Source organism: Bubalus bubalis, chromosome 16 (assembly GCF_019923935.1).
Source record: "Bubalus bubalis isolate 160015118507 breed Murrah chromosome 16, NDDB_SH_1, whole genome shotgun sequence".
Taxonomy (NCBI): Eukaryota; Metazoa; Chordata; class Mammalia; order Artiodactyla; family Bovidae; genus Bubalus; species Bubalus bubalis.
The window spans coordinates 84501929-84513998 of NC_059172.1; the positions used below are offsets into that span (position 1 = coordinate 84501929).

A 12070-nucleotide genomic window follows, 5' to 3' on the forward strand; every position below is an offset into this window, starting at 1 on the left:
AATAAGCAGTGTGACAATATACAACCTTGATGTACTCCTTTCCCTACTTGGAATTAATACAAATTAATAAATTTTATTTCAGATATGAATAAAAATATTTTAGAAAATGAAGAATAGAAAGGAATCTGCCCAGCCTGATAAAGAGCATCTGTATACAGACTACAAATACCATCATACTTAATGGTGAATTGTCTCTAAGATTGTAAACGAACAAGTTAGGCCAGTCTGAATTTCTCTTCTGCAAGGTAACCTAGATTATAGCTATTGCAAATGTAGGAAAATGAAATAGAAGATATAAAGGTGAGACGAGGAAACAGTTAAAAAATATATCAATGGATAGATATAATCATTATAAAGGTATATATATTCAGGACATTAAAAACAATCCAATATACCTACTCAGTTAATTTAACAATGTCACAACGTACAGTGTCAACACAAAATATCAAAATTATTTATGCAAAAATAGAAATTGAAATTGAAAACAAAATGCTATGTTAAATGCTAGTAAAAACAGGAAAGTTGAGGTACAAATTTTTAAAATATATACAGGGTAGGTCAAAAAGTTGATTCTATTCTTTCCAGAAGTTGTTGGAGAAATCTGACCGAACCTTTTGGCCAACTCAATATAATTGTATCATTTTGCTTTACACTTGAAACTAACAGAAAATTATAAGCCAACTATACTTCAATAAAAACATAAGTAAAGGGGGAGATATGCCCACAGAATATTTTAAGAAATTGACAATCCTATTTTGAAATTTATATAAAAAGATATTATTTTTAAAAATCTGAAATAGAAAATAATTCTCCAAAAAAAGAAATGATTCTACCTAAATTCAAAACATACTATAAAATTCCCACAAACCAAGCTGTGTGCTATTGAAACAGAATGTTGATTAACAGATCTAAATGTATAAATTTTCTAACAAAGCTATCGAACTAATTCAATGCAAATATATATATATATATATATATATACACACACACACACATATATTTTCAAACAATATTGGATTAATTGGATATTCATATACAAAGAAAAATAAAGAACCACAATCACTACTTCCCACTATACACAAAAATTCATGGAAAATAAGTCAGAGAACTGGATGTGAAATCTAAACATAAAAATTCTAGAAGAAATGTTTTTGACCTTGAGGTAAAATAGTATTTATGAGGTACACTACAATAAACATGAACTATAAACAATATAAAAGAAGAAGAAGCCTGTTGCTTTCCTGTTCATCAGATGTCATCCCTTTTAAAAAATAAAAGGAAAGCCACAGACCAGGAGAAAAAAAAAAGTTTGTATATATATTTAATTATATATATATTTTTTCATAACATTTTATATACAAATATCTCATATGTATAATACAAATGACAATATACATATACCCAGACTATATAAAAATCACTTATAGCAAGAAATAAGAACCCAGAATTCAATTTTTAAATTGCGTGAAGAACTTGAAAGAAACCCCTCCTGCAAAAATAAGACATACTCATAGCAACCTTTTTAAAAATTCTCAACATCATTGGCCACTAGAATAACTAAAAAAAGTAATACAAAGTGACCATAATCTGAAAAAATACTTGTATTTTTTTTTTAAATACAAATACTTGTATTTGATTTATGGCTCCCTTCTCATGCTTTAGATATCTCTCCAAATGTTTATTTACTATTGCCTAGTGTTCAATGCTGATCACCATATGGATCCCAGAGATCAATTATCTGGATTCTATTAGACTTTCTGTTTACTTTCATTGCCCTCAGAAGAATGTGGGGGAAATTTAAAAAGTTTTTATTTCAGGCACTTTGAAATAGCTTCCAATAATATTATGCCCTCACTGATCTAACTCTCAAGAAATCAGTACTTGGTTTTTTTTTTTTATTATTTATTATTTATTTTTTATTTTTTAAATTTTATTTTATTTTTAAACTTTACATAATTGTATTAGTTTTGCCAAATATCAAAATGAATCCGCCACAGGTATACATGTGTTCCCCATCCTGAACTCTCCTCCCTCCTCCCTCCCCATACCATCCCTCTGGGTCGTCCCAGTGCACCAGCCCCAAGCATCCAGTATCGTGCATCGAACCTGGACTGGCAACTCATTTCATACATGATATTTTACATGTTTCAATGCCATTCTCCCAAATCTTCCCACCCTCTCCCTCTCCCACAGAGTCCATAAGACTGTTATATACATCAGTGTCTCTTTTGCTGTCTCGTACACAGGGTTATTGTTACCATCTTTTCTAAATTCCATAAATATGTGTTAGTATACTGTATTGGTGTTTTTCTTTCTGGCTTACTTCACTCTGTATAATCGGCTCCAGTTTCATCCACCTCATTAGAAGAAAAGATTTAATATTTATAAGAAAAGAGAAATTCTCTTTCCAACATGAGTGCATACGTTATGTCATGGGTCCCCATGCTGGAATTAAGCCATCTTTTCTAGCCACATGTCATTAAGTTTTCTTAGAAACCCAGATTCAGACAAAGAAAGGGGACCCACACATTTTGTTTGCAAGTCCAGGGAATACTGAGTCTTTTCAACTGACTTATTTGAAAAGACTCTGATTCTGGGAAAGATTGAAGGTGGGAGGAGAAGGGGATGACAGAGGATGAGATGATCAGATGGCATCACTGACTCAATGGACATGAGTTTGTATAAACTCTGGGAGTTGGTGATAAACAGGAAGATCTGGTGTGCTGCACTCCATGGGGTCACAGAGAGTTGGATACGACTGAGCGACTGAACTGAACTGAACTGCAGGAAATACAATTCCCCACTCAAGAATGAGTGTTTCTCAGGTCTGTCTCTCCATAATACCCGCTTCCAAGGCAAATCCTTTCTATCAAAAGAGATAATTAATTCCTGGGAGAGAAGACAGATTCTACAAGAAAAGTCCTTGGACGTTTGTGGAAACTGCTTTAAATATCCTTGCAACACAGGTGAAAATGTCTTTTTTTGTTATTTACATTCTCCAGAGCAAGGTTCATTGAGGTTGGAGTGACCCTTTTGAATGTGTTTCCACCACGCATTCTGCCTTCTGCCTATGGGACGAGAGCCATCTACAGATGATCATTTCTCCATAGTGTTCTGAGTGAATCCATTCTAAATTCAACTTCCAGGTTTTCTGTGAAATTTTTTGAGGCTGTAGGCTAGAAGGAAAGATTTAGACTCATTAAAAGACTTATCGACTGTGAGACTGAATATTCTGTTTTGAATGTATCATATTTTTCATGTTGAAAGCTACTTAGCCCAAGAGGAGGTCGATTTGAAGACAGGGTTATTTCTGAACACCCTCAAATATCATTAAATAATTTGGAACCAGAAGGTAAGCTTTTCAATAGAGTTGATGCTTATTAAAGATTGTTACTTACCATATACAGTAATCATCATATTTCAACTCTATTTAAATATAGTAATAGAGCATTTCATCTTCACCCCTTTCTTCAAGAGGTAATTAATTGGTAAGTATCATTAATCTAAATTGAAGATGAAAAAATTTGAGGCTCACAGAGATAAATAAATTTATAAGATCCAGCTCACTAATACCAGATACTCTTCATTTGCTGTGAGATACTTATTTAATAATGAAGACTGATCATGACAAAGCAAACAAAATTTAAAATCACTGTACACACAAAAAGATATAATGTGAATATTAAATCATAACCTGTTTATTTCAAACACAAACATGAAGAACTCTTCCTGGGATAAACCACTGTGCCTAATATGGGTCTCTGTGGCTTCTTTAAAAGTAAAGTTCAAGATGATTCTTCCTAAGTTTAAAGCATGGTTAAATGTTTATCTGTATTATTGCTCAAAATGTCGATTTCCCCCTATTCCTGGGTGCACAGGCCAAAAAAAAAAAAAAAAAAAAAAAAGTCAAGGTCCTTTGTGTGTCCTGAACTGTGTGATGGATATGTTCATAAGTGTTTCCTCCATCACTTCTTATAACAGCCTGTGAGGTAGTCATTAATGTTCTCACTTGATTTTAGAGGAAACAAAATGTAAGGTGCCAAGAAATATATCTCAGATCATGAAGTTGCAAGTGGGGAAAAACAAGATTCTTACCTTGTCTTTCTGATTCTCAAACCAATTTGTTTTACCACTGGGGTTGTCATTGTCCATACTTTTCAAGAGAGTCTGTGGGATTATGTTTTTGATTGGAATTGGAGAGAGAAGATAATTGGAATTGAAGAGAGGAGGATAAAGTAGACCTTCAATGAAAGAAATGCCACATGGCTATCAATATTAGAGTCTTACCTCATAGCTCAGTCAGTAAAGAAGCTGCCTTCAATGCAGGAGACCCAGGTTGAATTTCTGGGTCAGAAAGATCCCCTGGAGAAGGAAATAGCAACCCCCTCCAGTAATCTTGTCTGGAGAATCTTCTGGCCAGAGAAGCCTGGCAGGTTATAGTCAATGGGGTCGCAAGAGTTGGACACGACCTAGTGAACAACCACCACCATCAATAAGTTATACTGTGTGTGTATCTAGTGTTTGTGTGTGTATGTGTATCTGTGTCTGATGATCAATTTCCTTCATATATACTTGCCTCTGATGTTGAATTGAAATAATTATAGTTATTATGATCATATTGAAAGGAGTTTAGTTAGCATTGTTTATTATGACAATGTAGAGCATGGGTTAAGGATGTGGAGGAAAAAATCCAATCATGCTTCTGTTATTTATTATCTGGTTGATCTTAGACAGGATTCTTAAGTTCTCTATGCTTCATATTTCTTAATGTGAGAAATAAGCATAAAATGAGGGTAGCAATCATCTCATAAGTTTGTGATAAGAATTAAAAAACAAATGCCTACAAAATACCTGAGAGTAAAGTAAGTGTTCAGGAAGTTTACAGTAATAATATTTCTATTATTACTGTCATTATTATTATTAACATGATTTTCTGAGATTGTTTCTCATCTGCAAAACTAATGAAATAATAACATCCACACAGGTTGCTACTATGCCATGCATATAGAAATTAACCATTCCGTTTAGTTCAGTTCAGTCACTCAGTCGTGTCCGACTGTTTGTGACCCCATGAATTGCAGCACGCCAGGCCTCCTGTCCATCAACAACTCCCGGAGTTCACTCAAACTCACGTCCAACGAATCCGTGATGCCATCCAGCCATCTCATCCTCTGTCGTCCCCTTTTCCTCCTGCCCCCAATCCCTCCCAGCATCAGAATCTTTTCCAATGAGTCAACTCTTTGCATGAGGTGGCCAAAGTACTGGAGTTTCAGCTTTAGCATCATTCCTTCCAAAGAACATCCAGGGCTGATCTCCTTTAGCATGGACTGGTTGTATCTCCTTGCAGTCCAAGGGACTCTCAAGAGTCTTCTCTAACACCACAGTCCAAACCATTAAAAGTATGTAATTAACGATTAAAAAGCTGTTGGATTTATTTATTTATTTATTTTATTTTTATTTATTTATTTTTACTTTACAATATTGTATTGGTTTTGCCATACATCGACATGAATCCGCCACAGGTGTACCTATATTCCCCATCCTGAACCCCTAAGTGATGCATGCTTGCCCAGTTGTGAATGAGTTCAGACTCTTTGTGACCCTATAGACAGTAGTCCACCAAGCTCCTGTGTGCAAGGGATTCTCCAGGCAAGAATACTAGAGTGGGTTGTCATGCCTTGCTCCAGGGAATCTCCCTGACTCCAGGATTGAACATGAGTCTAGATGCATCTCCTCTATTGCAGGCAGAATCTTTACCACTGAACCATAAGAGAAACCTGGATTTGGGTGATATGCTTTATTAAATGTATTGCAGTAGCTCCTGTATCCTTTCATTACTTTCCCATGAGCAATACCCTGTTATACTTTGTCAACAATTACAACTAATCTGTTGCCAGGGGTTCTTTTCTGTAGTTTCTATCTCCAAAATGAACCTCAAGCCACTTCATTCAAGACATACAAACACCTTTACTAGAGTTATACCCAAGAAACCCTCTTTTTGAATCCCTCTCTATCTTACACTCATATTCTCAATTACTTGTGCTGTCTTCCCATTTCCTAACAGTAAAAGTTAAATTTCTTAGCTTTGAATTCACAGGCTTTGCATGCGTTTTCTATCCTTCTTTTCAGTCTTCGTTGCCACTGTACATGAAATCTACTGAATCACATTAGATTGTGAGCTATCTCACATGGTTAAGGGCCTAGAGATCATCTCCTGCTTCTGTATGCATAGGGGTTTGCATGTCTATATATTAAAAATCACCTTCACCCGGGAGAGAATTTGAATAATCTTCAAAAGATCAGAACTTTTTTTCTATCTTAAAAAATATTATTAAAATTCAGAACTCAATAGAATCTAAGTATTTATTATTTCTTACATTGACACTCTTAATTCAAGGTTGAGCTAATAAATTGTGACCTTTTCCAGGTAATATAATTAGTAATAATATAAGATACATGGATAATGCAAACAACGTGACAGAGTTTATTCTACTGGGACTCTCACAGAATCCAAAGATGCAGAAAATCATATTTGTTGTCTTTTTGGTTGTCTACATCGTCTCTATGGTAGGAAATGTGTTCACAATGGTCACCATCATCACCAGCCCATTACTGGGGTACCCCATGTACTATTTCCTGGCCCATCTCTCATTCATTGATGCCTGCTATTCCTGTGTCAGTACCCCTAAAGTGATAATAGATTCCTTCTATGAAAAGAAAACCAGCCCTTTCAATGAATGCATGACCCAAGTCTTTGGGGAACATATATTTGGGGGTGCTGATGTCATCCTGCTCACCGTGATGGCCTATGACCGCTATGTGGCCATCTGTAAGCCCTTGCACTATACGACCATCATGAATCGGTGTCTGTGTGGGCTGCTAGTGGGAGTGGCATGGGTGGGGGGCATTATTCATTCAACCATACAGTTCTTCTTCATCATCAATTTACCCTTCTGTGGCCCTAACGTCATAGACCACTTTATGTGTGATCTGAACCCTTTGCTCGATCTTGCCTGCACTGACACTCACATTCTAGGATTCTTTGTTCCTGCCAACACTGGTTTAATCTGTCTTTCAAACTTTCTCCTCTTGATTGGCTCCTATGTGATCATTCTGCACTCCCTAAGGGCCATAGCTTAGAGGCTAGACGTAAGGCCCTCTCCACCTGTGTCTCCCACATCACAGCAGTTATCCTGTTCCTTGTGCCCTGCTTATTTGTGTACCTGAGACCAACAGTTACTTTACCTGTTGATAAAGCAGTTTCTGTATTCTACACTATAACTCCCATGTTAAATCCTTTAATCTATACTTTGAGAAACGACCAGATGAAAAGTGCCATTAGGAAACTGTGCAGTAGGAAAGCGATTTCAGGTGATGCATAAAATGTGCCTGGAACCCAGCATTCATTCAACTTAAATAAAATCCAAAGGACATTACTGATGACCTCAGCCAAGAATACCTATGAGATAAAAATGAAACTGCAAATGATCAATTCTACAAGGAGAGGAGAATAAATGGAGGCAAGAAAAGAGAGGAAAAATATAGCCTTGGGCTACTGTTTGCATATTTGAAAAACTCTTCCAAAGTAGAGTCTAGTTTTACTGGCTCCATCATTGTATAAGGATTCATAATCTTTCATCATAATAAAATAAAATAAAATACAATAAACATTAAGATTCAGTGATACTCAGCAGTAAGCTTTTTAACAATATGGAAAGGTAGGCACTACTATCATCCCCATTTTGCATGTTGGAAAACAAGCAGTAAAGTGTTTGTTCCCAAACAGTAACATTGAAGAACCAGTAACTAGAAAGTAACTGACCTCTCTAACCATGTTATTAATGGTTGTGATATATATAGCCAGGAGATGATGATAGAAGTGTAGCAAAATTATACCAGTTACTATTTATTAATACAGGGATTGTTCTGAACTATTTGTGTATCTTTCTGTCCATATACATACAAATGTACATACATATATGTATATATTTATACTGAGCAACTGAACTGAACTGACATCATTCTGCTTACCGTGATGGCATATGACCACTATGTGGCCATTTGTAAGCCCTTGCATTATACTACTATCATGAACTGGCAGGTTTGTGGCCTTTTAGTAGGAGTGTCATGGGTGGGAGGATTTATTCATGCAACCATACAGATTCTCTTCATCAACAAATTACCTTTCTGTGGCCCTAATGTCATACATCACTTTATGTGTGATCTGAACCCTTTGCTTAATCTTGCCTGCACTGATACCAACACTCTAGGGCTCTTTGTTGCTGCCAACAGTGGGTTTATCTGTCTGGTAAACTTTCTCCTCTTGATTGGTTCCTATGCAGTCATTTTGCACTCTTTAAATGTCGGGAGCTACCACGGGAGATCCCACCCATGACAAGGTCATGTGGAAGAGACATGACGAGCAAGGTGGATCAGAACTCGATGGACCCCCTGGATCTGCTCAAGCATCTACCCCAAAACCAGAATCTGTCTGTCTTACTATTTTGTGCCTTTCACCAACTCTTCTGACATTAACGGGGCTATCCCCAACCAGTTGATTCTGGAAAAAGTCAACTTAGGGCTTTAGTTAATAAGTCTCCTGGGCATGATAAGTGCATTTCAATTCAAACACCTCTGATGACTTTCTAGCTTGCCTGACAGGTTTATCCAGACTCTTGCAGCTATGCATGTGATTGTTCACAGCCTCCCAACCATGAGAGACATGGGAAGCCTAAAACATTCTAAAAATGTAGAGCCTTTCGAAGAGTTAAAAACTATTAGAGTAATGCTGGTGTAAGATTTCACTGTTGAGCCAATGCTTGCTGCTAAGTTCCCATATCCCTTATCCATTGTGCACCTGGGAGTGCATTAGTTAACATAGTTGGAATGTAAGAAAAACAAGGAGTAGCCTTGGAATTAACCACATCAGACCTTTGAGCTAATTGGTTCATTCTGTGTTGTAACTCACTGCACCTTTGCTCTGTGAGAATGTAACTCTGTTTAGCACTTTCTGAAGCTGACATAGATTAGAAATATAAAGAAAAAACACCTCAAGGGAAAATAAGTTTTCTGGTTGAGCAGCCTTTATCAAAAAAGGGTCATAAAATATCCATAGCTCCAAGGCCAGAAGATAATGTATACAACATTGTTTATGGGAAAGGTATGCAGAAAAAATCCTGGTTTCGATAAAGATAAAACAGATGTAATGCTTGGGCTGACTCTGTATGACTTTGCATCTTTCATTTCCCTCTATGTACAAGCCAAGTTATAAAAGTTCCTTTTGAAAATAAAGTTATGGGCCTCACTCACCAAAGCTTGGTCTCCCCATGTCATTCTTTTTTCCTTTTCTCTCCTCTTCTCTCTGTGTTCTTCTTTCAGGATGACTCCTTGGGGCACAGGGGCTCTCTGAGTTCACTTTTTCGCCTGGACTTCTAAGACCCGATTGGGAAGGCGCCCTGTGTCTTCACCAGGGAGGGGACATCCTGCATCCTCACCCCACCGAGAGGGCGCCTGCGGCCTCTGTGAACAGAGCAAGTTCCGTGCCAGGAGCTTTCTTGGCTTTCTGTGTAAACCAAGGAAGATAAAGCCTCTGTTCTCACCGCTTTGCTATCCTTTCGCCTATGCCGTCATCCTGAGGGTATCCCTGGATCCTGCTGGGGCTGGGCCCTGGAACTTTAAAACCCAGAGTTTGGAAGCTCAGCAAAAAGCTTTATCAACCTGTGTCTCCCATATTACAGCAGTTGCATTTTTCTTTTTACTCTGCATATTTGAGTACCTGAGACCAGCAACTAGTTTACCCATTGATAAAGCAGTTGCTGTATTCTACACTATGATAACGCCCATGTTAAATCCCTTAATCTATACCTTGAGAAATGACCAGATGAAAAATGCCATTAGAAAATTGTGTAGTAGGAAAGTGATTTCAGGTGATCAATAAGATGTGTGTGAAACCCAACATTCATTCAACTGATGCAAGGATCAAAAGGATATTTTTTGTAACTTAGGCTAAGAATACCTGTGAGACTATACCAGTTACTGTTTATTGAGACAGGCATTGTGAGTGACTATATATCCATCTTTCTGTCTATATACATATATATGATATTTTTATATAAATTGGCATATATACATTAGTTATATATACAATAGTATAGATAGATAGATAGATAGATAGGCACACACCTTTTATTATGCATGGTAGTGGTTTAGTCACTAAGTGATGTCTGACTCTTGCAACCCCATGAACTGTAGCCCGCCAGGCTCCTCTGTCCATGGGATTCTCCAGTCAAGAATACTGGAGTGGATTGCCATTTCCTTCTCCAGGGTATCTTCCCCACCCAGGGATCTTGCATTGCACCCACATCTCTTGCATTGGCAGGCAGATTCTTTACCACTGAGCCACCTGAGAAGCCCATATGTGTTCATTACATATAACTAAATTCTATTTTTTTAATTAAATACTCTACAAATTTGTACACATTATTGTTGGTGGTAATTGACAATAACACTAATGAAACTACTTTAGAATGTAAAACAAAACACCAATACAGTATACTAACGCATATATATGGAATTTAGAAAGATGGTAATGACAACACTGTATGCGAGACAGCAAAAGAGACACAGATGTATAGAACAGTCTTTTGGACTCTGTGGGAGAGGGAGGGGGGGTGATTTGGGAGAATGGCATTAAAAAACATGTATAATATCATATAAAAGAAATAATATGAGTAAAAAAAATAAAGGTAAATGACAAGTATTACATTATTTATAAATTTTTTTTGAACATTAAGTATCATTCTCCATTGTTCATATCACAAACTCAGGGTCAGAAAGCCATCAGTAAGAGTTGTGATTTCAATAAAAGAAAAATATTTTATTATCAGATATTTTCTCAGGTCATTTCTCTCACTCTTCTTCTCCTGGGACCGCTATAATGTGAATATTAGCATGCTTGATATTGTCTCAAAGGACTCTTAAACTGTCCTCATTTCTTTTGATTCTTTTTTGCCTGTTTGTTTTCTATTTGGCTGAAGTGATTTCTACCTCTCTTTCTTCTGGCCCACTGATTCATTCTTTTGTCTCCTTCAGTTCCATTATTACATTCTTTAATTCTGCTTCGCTGGTCTTTATATTTTATAATTTTTTGCTAAAAAATTATGATTTCTCACTCTGTACATTCATTTTCCTCCCAAGTTCTTTATCTTTACTGTCATTACTCTGATCTCTTTCATCTGTGGGTTTCCTATTTCCACATTACTTTGTTGTACTTCTGAGGTTTTATCTTGTGCTTTTGTCAGAAACATATTCCTCCATCTTGTCTAAATTTCTATTTATATTTTTATGTATATAGTAAGTTAGTGAGGATTCTCAACCTTGGAGGAGTGGTCCTCTGTAGAAGATGTCCTATGTGTCCCAGCAGTGGACTCTCATCTCATTACCCAAGGGCTAGAAGTCAGTGGTGTCAGGACTGTTAGACTGTAGCTTCCTTGCCTCTAGTGTCTTCCCCCTGGTAGGTGAGTCTGGTCTAGAGGCTCCTGCAGGTTTCCTGGTGGGAGGAGCAGGTGCCTGATGACTGGTGGGTCGAAGTAGGACTTGGATCTCTGATAGGCTAGGACTATGTCTAGGAGCAAGTCTAGAGGTGGATGTGGGCTCGTAAAGTCTTTAGACAGCTTGTCTGCTGTGTCTTCCACTCAGTTTGTTGTTCAGTCTGGGGTGTCCCAGCAATGGAGGCTATAGGCTGCTGGGTGGGGCCAGGTCTTGGTGCTGAGATGTCATTTATGATAGGTTCCAGTTTGTTCTGCAATTACTCATGATTTTGGTGTTTTTGTGAGAGGAGGTGAATTTTTGAGGATCCTTTTACTCCCATTTGGGCAGCTCTCCTCAAATACATTTGACCGAGAGAGATATAGTATATGGAAGTCTAGAAGTGCCAGATAAAAGAGATATTTAGGGATGTTGTAGAGAGAGGGTGTGAAACTTCTATGCCCATTCCAGGTGCAATGATCCCAGCACCTCCATGAGTTCACCAACTCAGAAGACCATTACACAAACACTGCAGTAATCACTA

General features: G+C 37.2%; 1 protein-coding gene and 1 pseudogene across 1 annotated transcript; both read left to right on the forward strand.

The window, feature by feature from the left end:
• The first annotated feature begins 6453 nt into the window (after positions 1-6453).
• On the forward strand, positions 6454-7382 carry LOC102399395 (annotated as a pseudogene).
• A 629-nt stretch (positions 7383-8011) lies between these two features.
• Positions 8012-9937, forward strand: LOC102399064 (olfactory receptor 4C46-like; the record flags this gene model as incomplete). Its single annotated transcript, XM_045162866.1, has 2 exons — positions 8012-8354; positions 9672-9937. Coding segments are annotated over 2 exons (609 nt in total), but the record flags the coding sequence as incomplete, so codon positions are not given.
• Between the last annotated feature and the right edge of the window lie 2133 nt (positions 9938-12070).